The 26,825-nt window shown below is 38.1% G+C and overlaps 1 protein-coding gene across 2 annotated transcripts; it reads right to left on the bottom strand.

Moving 5' to 3' along the window:
* Positions 1-871: 871 nt before the first annotated feature.
* On the bottom strand, positions 872-11,910 carry LOC131933432 (arylsulfatase I-like). 2 transcript variants are annotated; one of them, XM_059290200.1, is made up of 10 exons: positions 11,823-11,894; positions 10,198-10,340; positions 9,093-9,252; positions 8,521-8,633; positions 6,826-6,942; positions 5,979-6,101; positions 5,715-5,844; positions 5,172-5,325; positions 3,394-4,156; positions 872-2,120 (listed from the first exon to the last, which is right to left on the bottom strand). In XM_059290200.1, the coding sequence occupies exons 2-10, from the start codon at positions 10,297-10,299 to the stop codon at positions 1,995-1,997; spliced, it is 1,788 nt and encodes a 595-aa protein (XP_059146183.1). In that variant the 5' UTR covers positions 10,300-10,340; positions 11,823-11,894; the 3' UTR covers positions 872-1,994. The 2 variants fall into 2 exon arrangements, with proteins under 2 accessions (XP_059146183.1, XP_059146181.1); XM_059290198.1 differs by having other exon boundaries at positions 873-2,120; positions 10,198-10,343; positions 11,823-11,910.
* Positions 11,911-26,825: the final 14,915 nt, after the last annotated feature.

Below are 26,825 nucleotides of genomic sequence, written 5' to 3'. Positions count from 1 at the left end.
CTTACATGATGAGTGCTCAACGTAATACAAAGGGACAACAAAAGTGTTCCTTTCAGTCATTTTCTCCGGGGAAGGCCAGGACGGACACTGGTTAAAGTATATATTATCTATATAAATTATATTTTTATTGACCCCCCCCCCCCCCACACACACACAAGATACGCCTGAAAGAAACACAGTACACAAATTACACCTAACGGTAATGTGAAGGCGTACTTACTTAACAACACATGTTGTTAACAGATTGAGTGTCACCCGGTGCGTTAACTGAGGTTGTCACTGCCCCCCCCCCCCACCATCACTCCAACAATTTATCATTTTCGTTTAGATGTTACCCCTCTCAGTCCATTGTTTTTTAACTACATACAACGTTTTGAAAGTAAATTTTTACGATTTTCCGATATGGTTACCCCTAAAAATGTGTCACTCGGTGCTAACGGATACTTAAAAACACTGTAGATCTAGGCCAATTATATGTGTAGCACTCAACAACCAGTTACCCCTTATATAATAAAAATATAGTATCGACTTCTAAATCTATCTATAGAGTCACTATAGACTGAAAGGTACAACGTACTCAGATGCACTGTGCCAAGCAGGCAGTATCATAAATAGAATGTGTTGTCATTTCTCAATGAACCGGTGGGGTCAGCCAGATTTTTCACGCTTGAAAAAAAAAAGTTCACTACAACACACACGTGTTGATTCGGCTTATCGGTCGCGTGGTAATGACGACACGGACCTAGGGGAGTTAACACACTAGTGGAGATGGAGAGTAACTACGCAAAAACTTATTATCTAACATGGTTTTATTTAAATAAATGACAAGACCAAATCAGTTGTTGAAACAATAAAAAATAATTAATTAGGCTACTTAAAATTTTAAAATAAATTTAAAAAATAAGAAAATATATATAGATTTATGAGGCTACATTATTTTAAAGGATTTGACGGGGAAATGTTTGCGTGGAAGGGGGAGGTGGGGAAGATTTTTAAAAATTAGAAATATCTAAATTAAAAAAGAAAACTTGAATCTGAAGAAGAAGCTGATTTGTAAGACGGAAATTGTGATTAAACCGGTATATCTAACAGGTAATCGAGACTATGCATGGAGTGTGTTAATCGAGATAAGCGTGATGGCGAAGAATTCCTCGACTACATTTATTGCATATACATACAACAGATTGTATGTCACCAGCTTTCATGCTTCAAGTTAATCTATAACGAGACATACTAAAGATTGATTAATTCATATATTTAAAAAAAAAGATTTTATTTAAAAATTGTTAAGGGAAACAATCCATTTAAACATACATGACAAATTATCATACTGAATTGTCTACCTTTTTAAACGACCGGGTCTACAAAAAGTGTCAGAAAAACTCCACCAAAAATTAATTTAAAAAAGAAGTTAATTACTATTATATCAAAATCAACTTTATTGCAATTTAAAATCTAATGAGAAAGTTAAAATGATTTAAAAAAAAAAATATACGGTTGGTCATGGAAAAATATTTATTTTGAAATAAATAGTATAAAAACCTAGTATATCTTTTTAATTTAATTAAATGCAATAAAATGATAAGAACACTAGAAGCACTAAAGTAAGAACAATATGTTTTTACATAAATCTATGTAACAGTAAAGTATTGACTTATGTAAAGGGGTCTTGAGTGATAATTATTAAGGAGTCAAAAGATTTGACCACTAAACTTACAACAATGGACATTGTAAAAAGTTGTAAAATAATTTTGGCTGCTTCAATAGCAATGAATTACATTTAATAGAAACCGTTGCTTTATTTAAAAAATAAAAAGTGCAATAAAAAAATAATTACAAAATCACCAGAAAATATTTAAGGCCCCATCTGGCATTATAACAAGTAACCGATAGACCAAAAACATAAAGTTTTGAAATAACATTGGCCCCTATAAAATAACATTAAATGTGGAATGTTGGACCCTATTAAAATAACATTAAACGTGCAATGTAAATTATTTTTGCCACGGCACCCAGGCTCCACCATGATATTTTGGGTTGCCGCTATCATCGTAGGGCCTGTTGCCTGGTGGTACCATTGTACTGGCATAGTTCTTCAGGCGGTCAAGTATAGCGGTTACCTGGGGAAGTAAAGTTTTCTTCTAAGAGAACTCAGTGAGGGAATTCTAGAGGGGTGCCAAAACATGGCTGGGAATATAATCTAGTTGGTAATATGGGACACATTCACATAGCTGAATACTGGATCCATTCATGTTGAAGAATATGGGACCCAGTCATTAGTGGATTATGGGACCCATTAATGTAGCTTAATGAGACCCATTAATGTAGATAAATATTGGACCCATTAATTTAGATGAATATTGTACCCATTAATGTAGATGAATATTGGACCCATTAATGTAGATGAATATTGGACCCATTAATGTAGATGAATATGGGATCAATTTATGTAGATGAATATGGGATCCATTAATGTAGATGAATATGGGATCCATTAATGTTGATGAATATGGTGCCCATTAATGTAGATGAATATGGGATCCATTTATGTAAATGAATATGGGACCCATTAACATAGCTAAATATGGGACCCATTAATGTAGCTGAATTAATGGACCCATTCCAGTAGCTGGATATGGGACCCATTAGTGTACTTATATATGGGACCCAATTATCTAGCTAAGAACTTCGGATCTGCTACTGTAGCTGGGAAAAAAAGGACACTCAATAAAGCCTAACTGTACAGCATTCTGTTGTAGAACAATACTATAAATACGATAAAGTTTACCATTACAACTATAGCTGATGTCCCATACCTATTTTCTTTAAAGATATTTATTGATGTATAATGTTTACTAATAGAATATTAATTGAAAACAATATCAGCAAATGTAACATTCCATACTTTAGCTTTTATAAACTGTTAGCTTGGAAAAATTGGAAAAGTAACCAGAAAACAAACTAGCTTTAAAGCAATCAAGACCGTTAACTTAATTAAATGTAGAAGACACTAAAAATAACCAATTTCTAAATTATAAATAAACTGTTGCGCAGTGTGCCTAAAAACCATATTGCTAGGAATTTATGGCAGGACCTAGAAGTGTCTAGCACTGGTTCTGGTTGAACTCTTTGTAGCATTTAAATAAAGTAAATCTAAAGCTATGCATATCATCTTTATATGAAGATTTTGTTGTTATTGAATAAGCGATGCAACTGTTGGCTAATAATCGACATGAAATAAATTTTAATCTGTATTATCCTTACATACATCTAAAGGTTTTTATCTGTTATAAAAACCATCTTTTAAAATTGAAAGCAGTGTGTATCGTTCATATGGAATAGTGTGTATCGTTTAGCTTTAGACTTAGAAACAAACAAAAAATAATCACTTACCACTTCGGGCATTGCGTAAGCAAGATTGTTATATTCACATGGATCAGAGGGTATGTGATACAGGCAGGGGGTGACCTCAGGGTGGCAGTTTGTGCTTGCGTTGGCAGGTTTAACCCCGCAGTTGATGGTCACAGGAGCACCGCCCGCAGCTAAATCCACGTTTTGCTTTTCCGACAGGAAATTCAAACTAAAATCCAGCATGTTTAAATTTTCAGATTTATCCGCATGTGAATGACTAAATTTAGAATAGACATCACTAGTAGCCCAGTAGGATTGTAGCTCTTTCATGCGAGTTTTCGCACTGTCTGGCCAAAATTTTCTGTACGACTGTAGTAAATTTTTCCGTAGCTCAGTTTTGGATGGAGATTCGGAGGTCAGAGTTGAAAAATTTGTGTAATGAAGCAGCTGAAGGTCACCATCAAGCTGGAAAGGTGGATACCATCCATCCCAGCTGGACCCAAGATCACCCATCAGTAATTTATAATCCCCGACACGGATGGCGGATGAATCATCCTGGGGGTCGATGTTATGCAGTATCTCGTTACGAACAGCAGGTCCGTTCTGACTTAACATATCCCATGAGTCGTATCCATCCAGGTTTGTTAAGGTTGAGGGGTCACCGCCAGCGGCCTTGACCAAGGTTGGCAGCCAGTCACAGACGTGAAGCATCTGCTGTGAGACGTAGCCCTGCTTCTGCAGTAGCGGGCTGTGGATGAGGCCGACCCCTCTCACTCCCCCCTCCCATAATGTTGCCTTCACACCCCTGTGGAAACATCAAATGTAATTTCATCAGATCTGTTTCATCATTTATTTAAAAAAAGGAAAGTTCCTTTTTTGAAACTGACGGTGGTCCAAGGGGCAAGTATAGAGTTCAGCTATTTCTGTGACCACTGCATATGAAGAGATAGTGTGGTCAGCACTATGCCCAGCCGCTTTTATTTTGCCTAATATGAGTTGGTACTCATCAAAGCTGGGTGGATTCAAGGACGTTCTACTGACTAGAACCTGAATTCGAACTCAAGACTTTAGGTTAGCAGTCTAGCACTCTACTACTAGACCACACCGTCCCACTTTCTCTATAATAATAGTAATATTTATTTTATGATAGCTAAAATAGCAAAAGTAGAATTAATAATTGCCCGACTAAATTTGATAACTAGTAGCTGTAAAACAGTTTAAAATGCCCTTTAGTCACCCAGACTCAAATAAATGACACACCAGAGCTGGGTTGGACATTCTTTAGACCTGATCCACACAACTTAAGTTAAGACCTTTGGCTACATTATCTCAACTAGTGGCTATTAGACTACATATATGTTTAAATGTGGGACGGCTCGATCAGCTGGGTGAGTATATTATTTCTAACTCAAAATGTTTCCTGAGGCTTGATAGCTGGGGACAGCAACCTATCTAGGGAGAGAAAACTCCAAAATCAATTAGCTACTGTATTAGAGATTGTTCTTGTGTGGACAAAAAAAAAACAAAAAAAAAGCCACCAAACATAAAGTTGGAGTCAATGGGCCATATGGTACATAACTCATTAACAAGTAAATTGAGTTGGAGGAGATCCCTTCCAAGATTACAATTAAGAACGAAGAAGAAGAAGAAATGGGTGGGAAATTCTTTAGATCTGACGCACAGAAACAAAATCAAGACATTTTATCTAGTCAATCATGCTTGGCAAAATCATGGCAATAAAACTAATTTATTTTCCTTTGCCATTTACCATACTGTTCTCAAATTGAATAAAATTTACCGAGCATGTTAACGTCCCCTACCTCAGTGGAAAGTTGTTAGCAGCATTGAAGTCAAATCCATTCGCCGGCCCGCCGTTGTCAGTTGTACAAATAATGATGGAGTTATTCAGCATGTTGTTGGTTTTGAGAGCGTCGTAAACTTGTCCGACAGCGTCATCAAGAGCTGACACCATGGCTGACAATGAAAAATAACGACTGATGTAATAAATCAAATCGGAGAAAAAAACCATGAGCAAAATAACTTTGGCATTAAAAAAAATCTACATCATCATATAAGGTTTAAGTAGGCCTATAGAGAGATACAACAAAGAGAACTTTTATTAAATTTGGTTCAACTATTTAAGTAGTGGTGCATTTTATTTCTTAAAAGAATGTCAATTTAATGAAAAACATTTTTTTCCCCTCTTTTTGGTGCATGTCAATATTAACGTTTTTTTTATTAATTTTTAAAAAATGTGATGTGAAATTAAAATATGCTCCAAGGGGAGTTAAACAAAATAATTTTATTTTCAACAAGTAAATATGAGTTATCTTTCTTCGTTTTTTTAAATATTGATTCAATACCTGCGTATATTCTCCTCTGCTCGTTTTGTATATATTTAAATTTGTCTATATATTCTTTCGGTGCCTGCAAGTTGGTTCCGTCCCCATTGCCACTATGGACAGCTTGGAAAGGGAGGTAAAGAAACAGAGGCTGCATCAGAGAATAAAAACATCATGAGTTAACGCACTTGATATGGTTTCTTAGAAATTACACAGAAATGAAAGAAATTTTAAATTACATTAAAAAATAAGATATATGAAACTTACAATGTTTGAAATAACTACCTGTGATTTATCATGATTATTTATGACCTTGACTGCCTCTTCCTTGAATACGTCAGTGGAATATTTACCCGTGTAGTTCCACACTAGCTCTGTGTCCTTACGGAAGTCTACCCCCCACTGCTCCTGCAGGCAGAAACATTTGTTGTAACAGATTTTTACATCAGTTCTAGGTACAAAATGGCAGGAGGAGTTCATTACATTTTTTATACATGTTATTTAAAGGGTTAATAAGTAAAAAAAACCTAACCTGTTACTAGCACTCAAGGAGAGTTATGTATGAAGGATTAAGGTGAAATTGTTCATATAATATAGTTCATATAAAAGATGATATATTTGAGAACTTTTGATGTTTTACAAATAATAATGAACCCTTTAAGTTATAACTTAGATAAAGTGCTGAAACTGTAAGTTAAATAACTTAAATATAAATGTGCAGGAAAGTTATGTTATATTTAACAGTAAGTTGTATTTAAGAATAAAACCTAACAGAATGTAACATGTTCCTTACCAAGTTAGCCTTGTATATGTGTGTACAGTAATTTGTTACTGACCAAATTAGCCTTGAATGTGTGTGTACAGTTATTTGTTACTGACTATGTTGACCTCATACGTGTGTGTAATGTGTTACTGACCAAGTTAGCCTTATACGTGTGTGTATAGTAATGTGTTACTGACCAGGTTAGCCTCGTACGTGTGTGTATAGTTATGTGTTACTGACCAGGTTAGCCTCGTACGTGTGTGTATAGTAATGTGTTACTGACCAGGTTAGCCTCGTACGTGTGTGTATAGTAATGTGTTACTGACCAGGTTAGCCTCGTACGTGTGTGTATAGTAATGTGTTACTGACCAGGTTAGCCTCGTACGTGTGTGTATAGTAATCCTCACAGCCCTGATAGTAGCCGATGTGTGACTCAAAACCTCGGAACAGAGGTGTGTACTCCCACTTGAACATGCCAAGATGCCACTGAAATGTCAAAAACAGTATATGGCATTTAGTGAACATGCCAAGATGCCACTGAAATGTTACAAACAGTACATGGCATTTAGTGAACATGCCAAGATGGCACTGAGATGTCACAAACAGTACATGGCATTTAGTGATTGTATCACTCACAATATAGTGAACACAAAACAAATATCTTATATCCAGCACTGAATAGGACACTGTGGCCTAGCAATAGAGTGCTCAACTGCTAAAATGAAGCCTCAAGTTCAGACCTTTGACTCGAGTCTGTCGGACATCACTGAGTCTTCTCAGTTCATATGGGTACCTGACCTACATTTGGGAAAGTAAAGGCAGCTGAGCATAGTACTGAGCACACAATCCTTGTGTAAATTTTTGAAGCCAAGTCATTATTAGTGCGACAAATGTGGTGTCAATACTAGGCTTAAAGTTATTGATTGAATAGTTAGATATATAAATCTGTTGAGTTTTTAAAAAAGTTAGATTGTTGGTGGGTTTTTCGATGATTATTTCAGTCATGCAAACCATATCATGTTTACATTGGTTCAATCTAAAAGGGAAGTCAATTTGATTGGATAAAAATGGTATACATCTGTTCTATTTTTACTTTCTCATATATACGATTTTACAAATCTCGACGTTTTACATCTAACTGATACGGAAAAACATAATTTTGCAATCTTGTCTGTAGGTCTGTATGTGTGTCTGTCTGTCTGTGTGTAAACACGATAACTTGAGTACCGTTACAGCTAGGTTGATGAAATTTCATATATAAGTATTTTATCAAAATCGTAGATCCTGATCAACTTTTGAGCAATTTCCGATAACCGCAAGTGGTACTTTTCCTACTTTGAATTTTTAAAAAGCCTATAATTTGAGTACTATTTCAGATAGATAAATGAAATTTCACATTTAAGTAAAATATCTAATTCTCTACCTTCTGTCAAATTTTGAGTAATTTCCATTGACCGGAAGCCGGAAGTAGTAATTTACGGTATTTCCGATTTCTCAAAAAACGCATGTAAATTTATAAAGTACTCATAATATTGCGCACTATTATGCACATTTTCTTAGGCGTTCACTTGGTGTGCAATTCTTTTTTTTTATGAGATTCCATTCTATTATAAAAAGTTTAAGTATTTAAAATGGATTACAAATATTGTCTATGTCCTGAGTTGCCATCCCTCGTAGTTTTATATCAGAATATTCGAGAAAGATTAGGGGAGATCACTCCCGGTTTATTTTTTTAAATAAGCATAAATTTCTCTTAATCTAATAAGATTTTATTTATCCAATGAAATTTTCTTAATCAGAGATTTTTTTCTTCTTCCCGTTTCTTCCTCTGGTGACATAGACAATGTGGATTGTAATGCAAATGGTGATGAAGGCTACTAGAGACTATTTGATACATCCTTGAAAAGCAAAAGTTTACAGTAGCAACTAAGATTGCAACCGATGTTAAAAACTCATAAAACTAAGTTCTTTTAGCTTAGTAGGTGTTTTACCATTGCAACAGCAAGGTAACATGGTATAGTTGTAGTGATTTATTTACACAGAAATTAGTGTTATCCAACTTACCTTCCCAACAATGTGAGAACGATAGCCCAACTTGTTCAGATGCTGCGGCATTATTGTTTCATTAAGGGGCAAACCATAAGGCTGGGTACCCACAATAACACCTGATTGCATACCTGTAATTAATAATACAGATTTCATTATTTAAATACTAAAGAACACTTCACAATGGCTAAATGTAGATGTATGCAGATGACTGTTATAGGTTGAATAAAGGGAGGCTACTCTAGAGAAATGTTCAGATATTTTTATCTTGTTCCTTCCTCAGCAGGGGAACAATGCAGATAACTTGAAAATAACGTTTAGTAAAATAAAAATAAAATTATTGTCCTTTTGTTTTTATATTGATGAAGGTTTGATCTGCACTATATTTTATAAGATTTAATCTAAATAAAATTACAGAAATCTGATAAAAATTCAAATAACTCAACTAGATCACTTTTCCCCCATTTCATTTAATTTAAATAAATCAAGTAAACTTTGTTAGATTAAACAAAGAACTATTGATAGTTCATTAAAAATTGAATTAACCAGCTAAAATAGTGTTAAAGTTCAGCATGAAAAATAAAAATCACCAGTGTGGATGGGGTGTCTTCCTGTCATCAAGGCACTCCTGGTAGGTGTGCAGATGGGGCTGACATAGTAGTTGTTTAGTATAATCCCTGAGTACCCCAGGAAGTCAATGTTGGGCGTTGGTATTTGCTCTGAGCCGTGAAAACTGACGTCATTGTAGCCCTGCAGGTTGAATAAAAAAAATTGGGGACTGTAATGATCATTATGGGAATACAGTAAGGTATCAAATACTCAAATATTGGCAGAGTTTCTTCCAGGCACCTCTTCAGGGAACGAAGAACGAAATGAAATTTATAAAGAAAATATATACTTTTAATAGTGCACCCCCCCCCCCTGAGAAAAAAGTCTGGAAAAAACACTGTATATTGGGCGGGCACTGCTATCTGGATTTTTCAGTTTACTAGAATAAAATTGCAATAATTTACTTTAATTTACTGAATATTGCTTTATTCACTTGTTTCTTAATGATTATTTCTAACAACATGTCTGATTATACTTCCTTAATTAACAAAGTTTTTTTTTATACTGATGTGCAAAGTTAAGTGTTATGAGTGGTAATACGAGTACTTTGACCATCTTGAATGTCAATAATTATTAACCATGAGGATTACTCATACTGTAAATTAAAGCAGGAATCAGCAATTAAAACTGTAACATACAATACATGTATGCACTTGGTTCTTTATTTGACAAATGGATGTGATGCACTACAGTTGATGACAGTTGAGTATGGAATCAGTAAATGATCAAAATTAATAAGCTCAACTTATTTCCTATGCTACTGGCATATTTCTGTATATCTTATGCTATTTCAAACCTTAAGGTTAATAAATATAAATAAAGGGGAAGCTACTCTAATAATACCATGTTTTCAAACAGCATTTACTTTTATACGTTAATCCAACACAACAATAACACTACCTATTAGATTGCAATTTTACCATGATTATATTTAGTGTGCTTTTTAAAAAAATATATAGATCTATCAAGTATGTATTTCTAATACTCACCAAATCATCTGCTAGAATTAAAATAATGTGCTGTCTTGGTGATATATATCTAGACCTAGTATGTATTTCTAATTAATAGTAATACTGTAAAACTAACCAAATCATCAGCTACAATTAAAATAATGTGTGGTCTTGGCGAAGATGCAGCAGAAAGAGCAAGAACAGCGGAGATGAACAGCAGCCAACTGTGATGTACCATTTTCAAGACACTTTGATTTCAGCCAGCGTGGTGGATAGCTGCTGCTGCAAATAATTTCAGATGATAAATATTAAAAATAATTTGGTAATCTATCATTTTAGGTAAAACCTGCCATCACTAGTAATGTGAAAAAAAGGTGACTCATAAAATTTAAGTAATTATTTCACATTTTTAGGAGGATTTATGTTTTGAAAGGTATAAAAATGTTTCAGTTTCATTCATATACCTGTTTAAAAAAAATTGTATTAAAACTTTTCAGTATTTTTAGTATTTAGACATTGCGGTAATCTATCGTTTTAGGTACGTAAAATCACCCGCGACTAGTAATGTGAAAGACAGGTGACTCCTTAACCTTTAATAATTATTCCGCATTTTGATGAGGATTTATGTTTTGAAAAATACAAAAATGTTTCCTTGTTTCATTTATGTACTTGTTTTTAAACAATTGAATTAAAACTTTTCAGTAATAAATGAAGACTAACAATGTTTCCAACAGATGCAACCATGCTCATTTACTATAGCAGCCATCTTGTTTAAGTTTTATTTTTTTAAACTTATAGCGCGAGATTCAGGGGAAGCCAATCTATTTTACAAATGGCTGCTGTTTATATAGCAAATCTTGCTCGCAAACACTGCTGTTTAAAGTTAATTTCTGGACTATATTGATATATTTAGTATTATTTAGCCATTGATTTAGGTTTATTATTCATTTATCAATAATATTTGACACAAATATATCACAAAATATACTTCTATTAAAGCCTTGACAATGAGGTAACTTTTTCGTACATTACTAGCCGCAGGTGATTTTACGTATCTAAAACGATAGATTACAGACATTGCTTTTGGTTTATTATTATATTATTGTTATTAGGCCTATCTATTATATTTGACACAAATATATCACAATATATTATACGTGTATTAAAGCCATCACATAATATTAATGAGTCACCTTTTTTTTTTTACATTACTAGCCTCGGCCGATTTTATGTACCTAAAACGATTGATTACCATAAATTTTAATTTATCAGTTCTCAATCAAATCAATTATTTTATTATAATTATCGAAATTAATAATAAATAATTATCAAACGGACTATCTAACTACTATCTATGAAATCAGAAATAATATTAAAAACTGACGGAACTAAACCAATGAATGCGGTTATAAAATAAAAACGATAAAGCAGTGTAACCGAACTCGGGAGAATGTTTATACCGGTGTCTGATAATGGAATCTTCTTTAAAAAAGGGGTGTTAGGTTACTGGTAGTTAACTAAATACACACATGGCTGGCTAATGTCAATGCTAACCCTGTCCCTAACCCTAACCCCAACCCTGGTCCAACCATACGCCTAACCCTAATTTCTAATCATAAAATTAGTTGAGATTACAATACTTATCAATATACTAACAACCTAATACCCCTTTTTTAAAGAAGATTCCATTATCGGACACTGGTATCTATAATCATCCCCGAACTCAATCGCAATAGACTAGTAAAAGAAATAATATACTACCTATTCGTTATAATATAACAAATGACAGTGAAATTATAAAATATTAAAAAGCGTCTACGCTTGATAAAAAGCTTTATGGAGTACGGCCATTTTGTTTTGTCACATGACTTTTTATGTCATGTGACGATACCAAGCAACAGTTGAGACAAGGGCACTTTACAAACCACTCTTACCGACTTGGTTTGCCTATTTTCTTCAATAGTTTCCGCCCTTTCTTATGGACACAAGAACATTTTTTTAACGGCATAATCTATAATAAAAAAAATAATAATCTATTTGGAAATAGAGCTCCATACTCTATCATCATTTCCTTATTCAGAGTTTCTTCCAGGCATCTACCACCCCCCCCCGAACGAAATGAAATTCATACAGAAAGTATATACTTTTAACAGTGACCCCCCCCCCCCCCCCCCCGAAGAAAGTCTACCGACCCCCCGAAAATTTCAAGTGTCCCCCCCCCACCCGGAGAAAAAATTCTGGAAGAAACACTGTCCTTATTACGCCACTGGTAGTGTTTTATATTATGGTACAAATAAACCTAGGCACCGTGCATATATTGGTGAAAATGTGGCGGTGGTTTCAGTGGCGTAGCTAGGATTTTTAGGCCCCTATGCAAAAAGTGTTAGTGGGCCCATCAGAGGCGTACCGACCCTTCCCGGCGACCGGGGACAAACTTTCGATTTTCACGTCCGCCCCCCCCCCTCAGACTTTCGATTTGCACCCCCTCAGACTTTCGATTTGCACCCCCCCCCCCTCAGACTTTCGATTTGCATCCCCCCCTCAAACTTTCGAAAAAGGGCCCCTATTTGCCTTGGGCCCCTATGCCTTGCTTATGCTAGCTTTACGGTAGCTACGACACTGGGTAGCTTATCAGTTTGCTCTACTGTTTGGGGTGGGTTGGTGATCAAAAGCCGGATTAGGTAACAATTATTTCATTACTTAGACTTTCAAAAAATTTCTGCAAGATATTTCCTGTTTAATGTTTTATTTCCATAACTTTTGCAGGAACTTTACGAGAAAAATATTTTTATAAAAATGTTTCTTTGTCAAAATGCTAGTAGTTATAAAGCTAGTACATACAGAGGCGTAGCGACCCATTCCGGCGCCCGGGGCGAACCATCAGTTTTGCGCACCTCACGCTCATTATATATATATATATATATATATATATATATATATATATATATATATATATATATATATATATATATATATATATATATATATATATATATATATATATATATATATATATATATTCAAGTTGGTGAACCTCCCCCACCCAGTTGGAAAGGTATCTGGCGATATTAACCAGTCACGATCCTAACATGTTTCTATTGTGGTGCCTCACTATTGATGTACAATTGTATATATAATTCAATACCCCTACTTAAAATGAGTTTTTTTTCAAACCCTTTTTGGCGCCCCCTTAGGGGTCGGCGCCCGGGGCGGCAGCCCCACCCGCCCTCCCCTAGCTACGCCTCTGAGTACATACAGATATCACACACTAAAATCTTATAGCTTAAAATACTTCTGTGGCACTCACTGGCAAGTTTTTGTGTGTGATATGTGTGTGTTGGAAGTGTGGGGGGGGGGGGGCAGGGTTCTTAATATTCGAAATATGAACGGGTGTGGTCTATGGAATGTTCTAGAACATTATATGTCATATTTTGTGTAATTTAAAGTAAAAAAAAATCCCTTTCAAATCTGACGTTCTTCCGGCTAGTGAGGTAGAGTTCACCAGTTTCTGTGACCTCAGCATATGAAGGGGGGCAGTGTGGCCAGCACTATGCCCAGCCGCTTTTCCTTTCTCTAACGTGAGTTAGGTACCCATCAGAGCTGGGTGGACTCAGGGACGGTCTACTGACTTGAACCAGATTCGAACACTCGGGTTATTTAACACCTTCAATGTTTTTCTTTAAACTTTTACAGAAAAAAACACACAACAAAACAAAAAAATAAATAAAATAGAATCATAGATTCAGTTTATATTATGTACAAGTTTATTACTTTAAACACATATTTATATATCTACATCAAATAACAGTTTTGGTTTTTGTACTGCTATGCTACAAAAATACCATTTTTTTTAAAAATATAAAGATAATTTTCAGTGGGCATAAATTTAACTTCTTTTGCTCCAGAGGGTTCGCAAAGGAATAAAGAAGACGAGCCGACCCGCGGCATATCGTTAGTTGTTTTTTTTTTCTACTTTTCAGTAATTCATAATTTGTGAATTCGACAGTACCAACGCTGCCACTGAAAATATTTCTTTAAAACACTATAAGTAGCTCATTAAGGACGATAACCTCCCTCCTTTCCCCCCCCCCTCCTCCGTTAAAGTAAACTCCACTTAGTTACCCCCCCCCCCTCCGTTTAAAATCGTTTCAAACTAAATTATCTGCCCCTAATAGTCGTCACTAAACCCGGCTCTGCTTGTAAAAATTTAGCGTGAACCACAGCTCACCAGACCATGTAGGGGTGGGGGTGGTAGGGAGCGAGCTTACAGCTTGTTTTCTAGCGTCTCCCAGAAGAGAATTATATATATAGATACATATACATTTAAAATTTTTGGGCAGCTATAAAAATGCGTAGGCTACAAACTTATATTTTACAATTTTGCTAGTTTTATCAGTTTGATTAAACCGCACTAAAGCAGGATCTACGTCATTAACACTATTTTACGCAAGCAAATTATATAACATAAATTTTTATTTAAAAAATATATATTGTAGCAATAAAAATGGATAATATAATCGTGAATTTTAATGGTCAAAACAATTGGCATATAACCACCTTTGTCACAATTTGACAATGGCATATGGCTACCTCTCGATGTCACATTTTGGCTATCACATTTGGCTAACTCTCGATGTCATATTTTGACAATCTCACATGGAAGAACGATTTGGGAAGCTTTAACAGATCAACTGTTATTTAATTAAATTCTATAAATGACTCATTTAATTAAATGAGTTAATATATTTTAAGACCAGGTGTAATTAATTGTTAAGGTCACTTTATCGTCGCTGATTAAATGTTTTCCCCTTAATATGTACTAACCCTTTCCAGGGGGGGGGGGGGGGTCCTCTCCAAGGTCGTACGGGCTCCCACTTCGACTTTACATGGCCCAAATCACTGTACCGTAAGGATCGTCTCACGTGACCAAAACAGACCAACGGAGGACGAGACTGGAGACTGTTGCACCAACACACACACATTACGTCATATTATGTCACAAACAACTATTAGCACGGGGATTACACATAGCCTTATAGACGCAAGCCAATGCAAAGACCAAGACGATCATTGAAACTAAAATGGTCAAATACACAAACAGAGCCCTAAAGGGATTTTCCTCTCGGGGGCGACCAGGACCTTGACAAAGGACGAGTTCACGACCTTGAACTACCTCCGAGATCTTGTCAGCACCCTGGCAACAGGGGTCGTCGCAGCTGTGGTACACGCCTGTTGATTGGTTGAGACACCTGTCGCACGCGTGACAGCGTCTGCCCGTGTTGACATCCGGCCGGAAGTAGTGCCCTCCCCGGCACGTGACCGCCGTGTCGGACACAGACGTGCAGGAAATGGCGGTGACCTCACCGTGTTCTGGACTAGCCGTGTAGCAAGGAAAACACCAAGGCACGGCGTGGCCATTCAAGTTCATGAACGTGTTAACTGGACACGGTAGGCAAGACACGTCCCCGCTAGTTTGGTTGTGGTTTAAGAATTGCCCAGCCATACACAGCGAGGCAGGTTTTCCCAGTGGCCATTTTCTTCTAAATATAGATTCAAGTTTTGCCGGAAATTGTGTAGCGTTGATTGCACCAGCGAATGCAATCAAGTGTAACAGGATAAACAGGGCCAAAATTAGCATTTTCAGCCTGAAAGATATAAAACAAAACAATTTTTTCAGCCTGAAATATATAAAACGAAACAATTTTTTCAGCCTGAAAGGTATAAAACAGCTTTTTTTTTTCAGCCTGAAAGTGAAAGATATAAAACAATTTTTTTTCAGCCTGAAAGATATAAAATAAAACAATTTTTTCAGCCTGAAAAATATAAAACAAAACAATTTTTTTCAGCCTGAAAGATATAAAACAAAACAATTTTTTCAGCCTGAAAGATATAAAATAAAACAACTTTTTCAGCCTGAAATATATAAAACAAAACAATTTTTTTCAGCCTGAAAGATATAAAACAAAACAATTTTTTTCAGCCTGAAAGATATAAAACAAAATAATTTTTTTCAGCATGAAAGAGTTTACCTATGATTTTTAGCCAGAAGCAAATAGTATGTGTAGTATGCGAAAGAAAGTCAATAGCTTATGTTATTGCTCATTCATATATATATATATAGGTGTACATTACCTCCCCCCCCCCCCCCCGGACCCCACAAGACCTATTCCTGGAAAAAAAAAGCTATTTGTGGTGGTGAGGACACAGTGTCATGCGACATCTAATCTATAGAATTCCTTACACGGTCATTAATAGGGAATTCCAGTTTTAATTTAACGGGAATGCGAACGATCGTAAAACAGTCAACTATAATGACTATATTAATAGAAAATGCGACTTTCGTATTACAATTGGATATTTTTAAGAATGACATTTTTTGATAAAGTAAATAGTATGTAAATAAATATAAGCACACATACGCGTGCTCACATACAAACACATACAAACACTTTCATACATCTTATATACATATATACATACATACATATATACATACATATATATATATATATATATTTATATTTATATATATATATATATATATATATATATATATATATATATGTAACTGGGGTAGGCCTAACTACCAGTTACAAATGATAACGAACGAGAAGCCGAGACACAGTGTTGGTCTGATGCAACCGATAACAGGTGGCTTATTGGGTCGGGCTGATAACAACCTCAAAGCCAACGCGTGCTATTTTGGGAAACGGTATTCAGACGGCCTGTCAACTTTGATGGATAGGACGCAGATGTTATTTTACGGTCTGTACGTTTGAACTACGCAACTGGTGGTCGGAGATCGAGTACAAGTATCGATTACGGAGGAATACAAGTACGGGGACGAGTACGGATACAAGGCATAAATAGGAGGGCACGGCAGGACTCGTACTCTCTCTTCCCGTTTCAGCGAGCTCTCTTCCATCTTCATCGCTCGCTTAGATCAGTCAGTCTGTGTGACTATGTCAAGTCGGTTATAGAACGGGTTAGCCGTATTGTGTTAAGGAGGATTATAGACATGTGGATTCAGTTATATAAAGCCTAGTGAAGGACTGTTAGGGGTCAGTTGATTCAGACTATTATTGAGAAGCATTCCTGTTGATTTATTGTGTTATTATGAAGCATTTCTTGATTCATGTAATAAAGGATCAATAGCGAACCTGCATCTTGAGTATCTATACTGTGGTCAATGTTGTCTAGAATGAGTGGTTAAACTCGTTAACACGTGGCACTACAGGCAATTAGGTCTCATTACATGTGGCGTTGCGAGCATGGTAACTGTTGGCTCGTTACAATTGGCGTTGTCGGCAGGATAAATGTTCGCTCGTCACAATTGGCGCTGCGAGCAGGGTCACATTTGGCGCTGCGAGTAGCCTAGGTCACATTTGGCGTCGTCGATCAGGATGAATTCAACTAGACTTGCCGTTTAAGGCACCTATAGTCAACCTTGTGCATAACTGTGTTTAGTGTGTGTGTGAATTCGGACATTCAGGAACTGTGAAAATTGAGGAACGAGGAAAAAATTTTTCATACACACACGGTAAGAAAGAACTCTCTTTTTTTAGTACTTAAGGAAGAAAATGTCTACTCTGGACGAGAAGCAGACCCATATAGTGGTCCTACCCAGAGAGTCCCATATTAACAAATTTTACGGGGACGGAGATCCAACTTTAACCAACAGGTTCAGTGAAGAGGTCAAAGCGGCCTGGGCCTCGAGACATATGTCACCAGAGGAAAGATTAAGACTGCTGATGGGCAGTATAGGTGAAACGGTTAGGGCAGAGGTTAAGTGCCACGATAGGACCGTCCAATCAGATCCAGATAAGGTGCTAGATCTGATTATGGAGACCTTTGGGGAGAGACGGTCGGGAGTGCAACTGCTATCGGGATTCGTGGGCTTAAAGCAGAGAACGGCGGAGAGTGTGATGGAGTACTCACACAGGATGAACAGGGCCTTTGATTTGGTAAAGGGCAAATCACCGGACATTGATGTACGCCTACTGAGGGACCATTTCATCGAGGGGCTAGCAACCCCGATCTTAAGGAGAGAGTTGAAAGAGGAGGTCCACAGAGACCAGCAGTTGACCTTCCTTCAGGTCAGGAACTCAGCGATCCGCAGGTCCGAGGATGAGGACCAATCGAACTGTTCGGTGGACAAAGTCTCTGTGCCTGAACAGAGACAATCCCCACCCACAGGGGCCGACACGATGGAGACCATGATGGCTCAACTGTTGGCCCACCTAGAGAAGGTTGACCAACGCTTGAAGTGGTTGGAAAGCAGGTCAACAGCTGAGAATCAGGAAAAGAACGGTACAAAACAGGGACGGGTTGGACGGCCGCGTCCTGCCAAGCCATCACTCCAATGGATGGCAGACGGTAGACCAATTTGTTTGTCGTGTTCACAACCCGGACATATGGCACGGTACTGCCAGGGAAACGGTCGTCCTCTGTAAGGCAGGGCCAAGCTACAGAGGGGCGAGGTTATGGCCCAAGAAACAAAATGATGGGAGTCTGTCCCGAAATGGTGATTACGATTGGGGACATCGAGGTGAAAGCAATTGTGGATACAGGCTCCCAGGTGACGACAATCACGGAAAATTTTTACACCAAATGGATGAAAGGAAAAGACCATAGGTTGAGGTCTGACACATGCATGCGCCTGACGGCAGCTAATGGACTAACCATTCCATACTGTGGTTATTTTCTGGCGGATGTCGTGGTGGCAGGACATAGGTTGAAGCAGGTTGGGGTGTTCGTTACGAAACACAACCTAGAGACAAATGTGTCAAATATACCTTGCCTGTTGGGCATGAATATTCTTGGCCAGTTGCCAGAATTTCTTACAAATATTGTCGGATCGACCACACCAGGTCGGGGATCCAAGTTGGCCAGGTTTGCCAAGACCAGAGGAAGGATATCAGTCCCGGCAAACACGGTCAAGGCAATCACATTAAAAATTGGTGATAGAAGTGTGAATGGTGATGTGATGATAGAACCATGTGGCGCCGCACTGAGGGCAGGCGTCGTGTTACTGCGGACATACACATCAGCGGAAAACGGACTAGTTCAAGGGTTGGTAGCAAATGTTTTGGATGAAGAAATTTTTATACCGCCTAACACTCTGGTAGGAGTACCACAGAACGTCGAGGTACAAAGGTCGGCACAGTGCATCGAACTGATCAATACCAGTAGTAATGAAGTAACAATTAGGTCGGTCAATGTGACGGCCGAGGTGAAGAAAGAAGATGGCCGATCATATACATTCCCGGAAACTGAGGACCCAAAACTAAATGAATTGCTGAATAAATACAGTGATATATTTGCCTCGTATGAGGGTGATTTGGGTTACACGGAAGTAATAAAACACCAGATACCCTTATTACAAGACAAGCCGGTGGCGCAACCTTATCGAAGATTACCACCGAGTCACTACTCGGCGGTGAAGGCACACCTGAATGATCTACTAGAAAAGGGAATTATTACAACCAGTACGAGCCCATATGCGGCACCGATTGTAGTGGTAAAAAAGAAGTCAGGGGAGATAAGACTGTGTTGTGATTACCGGAAATTGAACAATATCACAAGAAGGGATGCATTCCCCTTGCCTCGTATTGATGAATGTCTTGATGCGTTGGGGGGAGCAAGATTTTTTTCTACCTTGGATTTGGCCAGTGGCTACCACCAAGTGGCCATGCACCCCAACGATCAACATAAAACTGCATTTATTTCTCCACTGGGACTGTACGAGTGGACCCGTATGCCGTTTGGTCTAACTAATGCACCTGCTACATTCCAGCGAGTAATGCAGAGTGCTATGAGTGACTTTCTATTTCAAATAATGTTGGTGTATTTGGATGATATTCTAGTTTACTCAAAAACTTGGGAGGACCATCTAAAAAGATTAGAACAAGTGTTTCTCCGTCTTAGGGAGATAGGAGTAAAGCTGAACCCAGACAACTGCTGCTTTGGTTTGAAATCGGTACATTTTTTGGGTTACGTGATTTCGTCGGATGGCATCGCCACTGACCCAGATAAAATTGCAGCTGTTAAAGAATGGAAACAACCAACAACCACGGTAGAGGTCAGGTCATTCTTGGGCTTTGCTTCCTATTATAGAAAATTTGTGCCGGGTTTTGCAAAAATTGCCGCACCATTGCATGACTTGGTAAACAAAATGACAAAGAAACACAGTAAGGAGAAAAAGAAAGGTAAAACACAACTGATAGGTGAATTATGGACTGATGAATGCCTGAACTCGTTTAAACTCTTGAAAAAGGCTTTGACAGAGGCACCGATATTGGGTTACGCGGACTTTGACAAACCATTTCGGTTAGAAATTGACGCCAGCTCTAAAGGCCTGGGAGCTGTGCTATCACAACAACAAAAGCAAGGTTTCAGGGTTATTGCGTATGCCAGTCGAGCTCTGAAGGAATCAGAGAAGAACATGACAAATTACAGCGCCATGAAACTAGAACTTTTGACATTAAAATGGGCTGTGACTGAAAAATTCAGGGACTATCTCTTAGGTGCTAAATGTGTGGTATACACTGACAATAACCCCTTGAGTCACCTAAAGACAGCAAAGCTAGGATCCATCGAACAGCGATGGGCAGCAGAATTGGCACTCTTTGACCTGGAGATAAAATATCGCCCGGGGCGGTCCAATGGCAATGCGGACGCTTTATCAAGGAATCCTTACGAGAAACCGGGTGATGAGGAAGAAACGCTGACAGGAATATGTGAGGTCAGAGCGTCAACAGATATCCCTCATGGGGTACAAGTGATGCAGAACGGGCAGACCGGGGTGGAGCACATATCCACGGAACCCGAACATATGGACAGTAGTGATTTTATTTGCCTTAATCACAAAAAGATAAGAGATGCCCAGAGAACGGATAGTGGCTTACAACCGCTATTGAAATACGTCCAGGAACAAAAATTCCCAGGAAGAAGGGAAAGAGAACAATTTGGTCGAGAAACAAAGAAAATACTGAGTCAGTGGGACCGTCTCAGTATAGAGGATGGTGTTCTCATACGGAGAATTCATGACCAAATTGATGGGACAATACACCAGGTGGTGGTGCCTGGACAGTTAAGAGAAGAAGTGCTAAGGTTGGCACATGACAGGGCAGGACACCAGGGTCAGGACAGGACGCACAAAATATTACGACGGAGGTGTTACTGGCCCAATATGGAAATGGAGGTCAAACGCCATTGTGAGGCTTGTGTGAGGTGTCAGCATGCGAAAATGCCAGTTGTCAAAATGAGACAGCCATCAGGACACCTACTAGCGACAAAACCACTAGAGATTGTGGCTATGGACTTTACGTCGTTGGAGCAATCATCGGATGGGACGGAACATGTGTTGGTAATGACTGATGTATTCACCAAATGGACTGTGGCGGTGCCCACACGAGATCAGACTGCCAAAACAGTGGCAAAGGTATTAATAGAACATTGGTTCATCAAATATGGCATACCAAGACAATTACACTCTGACCAAGGAAGGGCTTTCGAGTCAGAAGTAATTAACCAACTGTGCAGCCACTACGGGATCAACAAATCTAGAACAACCACATTTAATCCGAAAGGAAACGGACAGTGCGAACGGTTCAACCGCAGCATGCATGATTTGCTGCGTACGCTAGAACCTGAACAGAAAAAACGTTGGCCTGATTTTCTCCCAGAGTTGGTATATCTATACAACTGCACACCACATGCCACAACCGGCTTTTCGCCATACATGTTGCTGTTCGGACGAGAGGCTCGACTCCCTCTTGATTTGTTCCTAGGAAAAAGGGAGAGTATGACTGGCTCATACACCGCACTGGAATATGTGAATGAACATATGAGAAGAATTAGAGAAATGTACAGGGTAGTACAGGAAAGACTAGAACATGAATCTCGGCGAAGGGAACCGCCGATACAGACGAAGGACCCGCCACTCAAACTGAATGACAGGGTATTACTGCGTAGCCACCCGTTAGGCAGAAACAAAATCCACGATCTCTGGGGACAGGAGATATGGCAAGTCGTGGAGATGCCTAAAGCAGCAGGTGGCCCCTTTAAGATAAGACCCATCGATCACGCCAAACCGGATCGGTGGGCGAATATTGCTCAATTAAAGAAATATTGGAATAGGCAACAAGAGCAGTTACACACAGAGAAACCCAAGACAATTAGGGAACCGGAAGTTATAACGGAAATTCACATACCCATTCCGGAACCATATCACCATCAACAGAACAACAGCGATACGCAAGGGGAGGATACCGGCAACAATGAGGATCCCGGTCCCTCCAGAAGCAGAGAGACAGTAGACCATCAGATAAGTGGTCCGCGGAGAAGTTTAAGGAACAGAAGGAATACGAAATTTTTTGTCAGCAACCATCAATTCTTTCATGGTCGCGCTGGTATGAAAACAGACTGTTCAAAGAGCTATAGAAGTGAACTGGTGAAGGCACCAAATGGAAAGGGTGGATGTGAATTCAAGAACTGTTTTGTGTCTCAGAAAGATGATGTAGACACAGTTGATATGTGAAATAGGTAGAACTGTCAATCGTATACGAATGGAACGTCGTGGACAGTGAGTGGAACAATAGATTTTTTTTTACGACTGTGCGATTGACTTTGGAGGAGTGCACCTGCCAGGCGTTGTTTGTGGTTGAAAACACACAAAAAAAGCAGGGGTGGATGTAACTGGGGTAGGCCTAACTACCAGTTACAAATGATAACGAACGAGAAGCCGAGACACAGTGTTGGTCTGATGCAACCGATAACAGGTGGCTTATTGGGTCGGGCTGATAACAACCTCAAAGCCAACGCGTGCTATTTTGGGAAACGGTATTCAGACGGCCTGTCAACTTTGATGGATAGGACGCAGATGTTATTTTACGGTCTGTACGTTTGAACTACGCAACTGGTGGTCGGAGATCGAGTACAAGTATCGATTACGGAGGAATACAAGTACGGGGACGAGTACGGATACAAGGCATAAATAGGAGGGCACGGCAGGACTCGTACTCTCTCTTCCCGTTTCAGCGAGCTCTCTTCCATCTTCATCGCTCGCTTAGATCAGTCAGTCTGTGTGACTATGTCAAGTCGGTTATAGAACGGGTTAGCCGTATTGTGTTAAGGAGGATTATAGACATGTGGATTCAGTTATATAAAGCCTAGTGAAGGACTGTTAGGGGTCAGTTGATTCAGACTATTATTGAGAAGCATTCCTGTTGATTTATTGTGTTATTATGAAGCATTTCTTGATTCATGTAATAAAGGATCAATAGCGAACCTGCATCTTGAGTATCTATACTGTGGTCAATGTTGTCTAGAATGAGTGGTTAAACTCGTTAACACGTGGCACTACAGGCAATTAGGTCTCATTACATGTGGCGTTGCGAGCATGGTAACTGTTGGCTCGTTACAATTGGCGTTGTCGGCAGGATAAATGTTCGCTCGTCACAATTGGCGCTGCGAGCAGGGTCACATTTGGCGCTGCGAGTAGCCTAGGTCACATATATATATATATATATATATATATATATATATATATATATATATATATATATATATATATATATATATATATATATATATATATAATGTTATATATATATATATATATAATGTTATATATAATAAACCGTACTTTATGCTGGGCGAAGTGGGCGCACATGCAAATGGAGGACCACATATTTGAAATGAAAACTATGTTCTTGGATGATTTGAATACATTATTTCAAGCAAAACCAAACAATAACTTAATTACTCAGCAGAGACATGTAAATCCTCATTAAAATGTGTATAGAGCCATACATTTTTTAATAGACTGTGTGAAAAACAAAACGAACAAAGCTTTGTCTTTGAGTTCACTCAACCATGCTAAAAGTAGAAATTTAAAACAAAACAAATGCAAGGGTATTTAAAATCTTAAAATGAATAGTTTATGTCAGCGCCTCGCTAGTTTATATATATATATATATATATATATATATATATATATATATATATATATATATATATATATATATATATATATATATATATATATATATATATATATATATATATATATATATATATATATATATATATATAGTTAATAAGGCCTATGTCTAGCCCTGTCTATCATCATTGTCTACATAACATATGTATGTATAAACTGCGTTACTAAAAAACGAGTGTTTATTTTTAAAGATCTATTATGTCACGTACTTTCAGAGAAGATAAATCAGTTTTACCTGCGTTGATATTAGTGTTGCGCTCTACGTCGTGATGGGCACTAGTGAAGCATGAGTGCTCCCGTTTAGTTTTGTTGAGTTATAGTCAGGGATTTCCCGTTAGCTTACATGTTGGGAATACCCGATATTCCCCACGCAAGGGACGTCAATGCTGACTGGTGTACTCATTTTACAATGAACTCTTCCAAAAATAGGTAAGTTATTTCAGTTTTATTGAAAAATCAGGTTTTAGTTTTAATGATAGAAATAAGGTTTAGGGTTATTGTTTAGGATTATAGATTAAAGATTTTGGTTAGATACACACTACAATTTGACACTACCATTAGCACGTTCAATCAATTTTTAGTTTACTATCACTAACCTGATACCCCTAGAAGATTCCACTCCTGAGACATTGTTGGATATTGGTATAATGAGACATGTACCACATATCTGCACAATTTTTAATGACTCGATGAATACTCTACGGTGTGCTTGTCTGTAATTATTCAGTTCCATTGAATCTTTGTTTACAATTTTGAAACACTTTGTTTACTATTTTAACAATTGCGAAAGTACCGTAATTTTTCTAATTTTATTCACAGATTATAAGACATTCAAACTTGTTTTGAACAAGTCAGGTGGCAATTACTCTGGGGCTCAAATTTTGCGTGCGGCGTCAAAACGGCCAATGACAAAATGGTCTTGATTTGTTTGTGAATTGATGTTGGTTCATGAAAAACATTCAGGCATTTAAAAGAGGTTATGGTGGTAGTGGAGATCTGACAAAATGGTTACCTTTATGTGGTTATACGATTCATTTGTCTGGAGCCAATATGTCGGGAGTCATTTTGTCGGAAGCCAATATGTCGGGAGCCCATTCGTGGGGAGCCCACTTGTCGTGAGCTCTTATGTCGGGAGCCAAAATGTCGGGAGCCTCTCTGTCGGGAGCCTAAATATTGCGAGTCAATTTGACGGGAGCCCTTGTTGACGGGAGCCAATAAGTCGGGGCCCTTTCGGGGCTATTTTGTCTGGGTCGTTTTGTCGGGGGTCGATTTGACGGGGTCATATTAACGGGGCCGTTTTGACGGGGCCGATTTGTCCGTGGCCGTTTTGACTGTGCACCCACATTTTGACTCAATTTAAACACCCAATTATTGATACATAACTCGATTGTTCATTTTTACGTTTTATTAATTTATTTAATACTACAAAGAGATAAATTTAAAAAAATTATTAATTTCACTAAACAGGGGAAGTAATACCGTTTTCAGCTAAAATGATGTTTTTTTTCTTGTTACTTCCCCTAAATGGATTGTAATAAGATTTTTCTTAAAATTTGTTTCTAATCGCAGTAAAACGTGTTCAAAAATGAACACAATGACGTAACAAAACTGTAAGTGGTCAATTCTTTAGCCAACAATGGACACAATGACGTAACCAAACTGTAAGCGGTCAATTCTTTAGCCAATAGTATATAATATATAAGTGGTTAATTCTGAATTTTACAAATCCATGAGCGGTTTGGTACGTTGAATAACTCAAAGGAAAATTTCCTTGTTTCCCTGAAAACCATTATTAACTCCCTTTTCTGACCTAACGATCCATTGGAAAGATGTAGTAGAGTTAACGCTTCTTGAACTCGGTATATAAAGGGACGGCGTGGTCAGCACTATGCCCAGCCGCCTTTGCTTTCCCTAACCTGAGTTAGGTACCCATCAAAGCTGGTTTGACTCAGTGAAGTCTTGTAGTCTCCAGTCCGGACTTATATCCAAACTTGAGACCCTCGGGCTAGCATTCGAGCGTTCTGCCACCCGACCACAACGTCCCACAAAAACAATGATTCTTTAATTAAGAACTATAGAGACAATTAGTGTGAGTATAAGAGGCCAGTTTTAAGGTATATGAGGACGGAGCGGCCTAGCTGTAAAGAGCTAGACTGCTAACCCGTGTGTCTCAAGTTCGAATCCGGGTTAAGTAAATAGACCGTCACTGAATCTCATGTAAGGGGAAGTAAAGGCGGCCGAGGTCACAGAAACAGGTGAACTCTACTCCACTTGCCCCATGAACCGTCAGGTTTGGAAGGGGGACTTTACTTTTACTTTAGGGTATATGAGCAAACAAATCAAGGGAATACAACTAAAGCTGACCGACAAACAACTGCCCGATTTGTGTAAATCTGTTTGAACCTGTTGCCGGAAGTCAACAGTGACAACACAAGGGAAGCTACTCTCATGCAAAGGAGTAAACAGACACCGGCCAATAAAAGCGTAAGGGGAGGTAATTAGTACAATGATAACTACCCAACAGGGGGGACTAGCAGATACGGACTATTTCCCTTTACATCCGTACTTTTCTGCGTAAAAATATGTCTGGGAAAACTAGAAAAACATTCAAATTGCTTTTATTGTTCTGCATTTCTAGCCTTGGACTTAAGAAAATATTTTGTATCTTCCTGCATGCAAGCATTGATCGTGTGAGGGGGTGGGGGGGGGGTGGGGTTAGGAGTACCACAAATAGGTTGTTTACTGAATATTTTATACAC

Source organism: Physella acuta, unplaced genomic scaffold (genome assembly GCF_028476545.2).
Source record: "Physella acuta isolate Inbredline_101_S28 unplaced genomic scaffold, ASM2847654v3 ptg002505l, whole genome shotgun sequence".
Taxonomy (NCBI): Eukaryota; Metazoa; Mollusca; class Gastropoda; family Physidae; genus Physella; species Physella acuta.
The sequence above is the reverse complement of the archived record's forward strand: the minus strand, read 5'-3'. Positions and strand labels throughout refer to the sequence as shown.

Coding starts and splice junctions, on each gene's coding strand:
- LOC131933432 (XM_059290198.1), bottom strand. CDS start 10,299: ATGGTACATCACAGTTGGCTGCTGTTCATCTCCGCTGTTCTTGCTCTT. Junction 5,326..5,714: donor GCAGAGGAGAATATACGCAG/GTATTGAATCAA, acceptor TTTCATTGTCAG/CCATGGTGTCAGCTCTTGAT. Junction 2,121..3,393: donor CTTACGCAATGCCCGAAGTG/GTAAGTGATTAT, acceptor TTACTTCCCCAG/GTAACCGCTATACTTGACCG.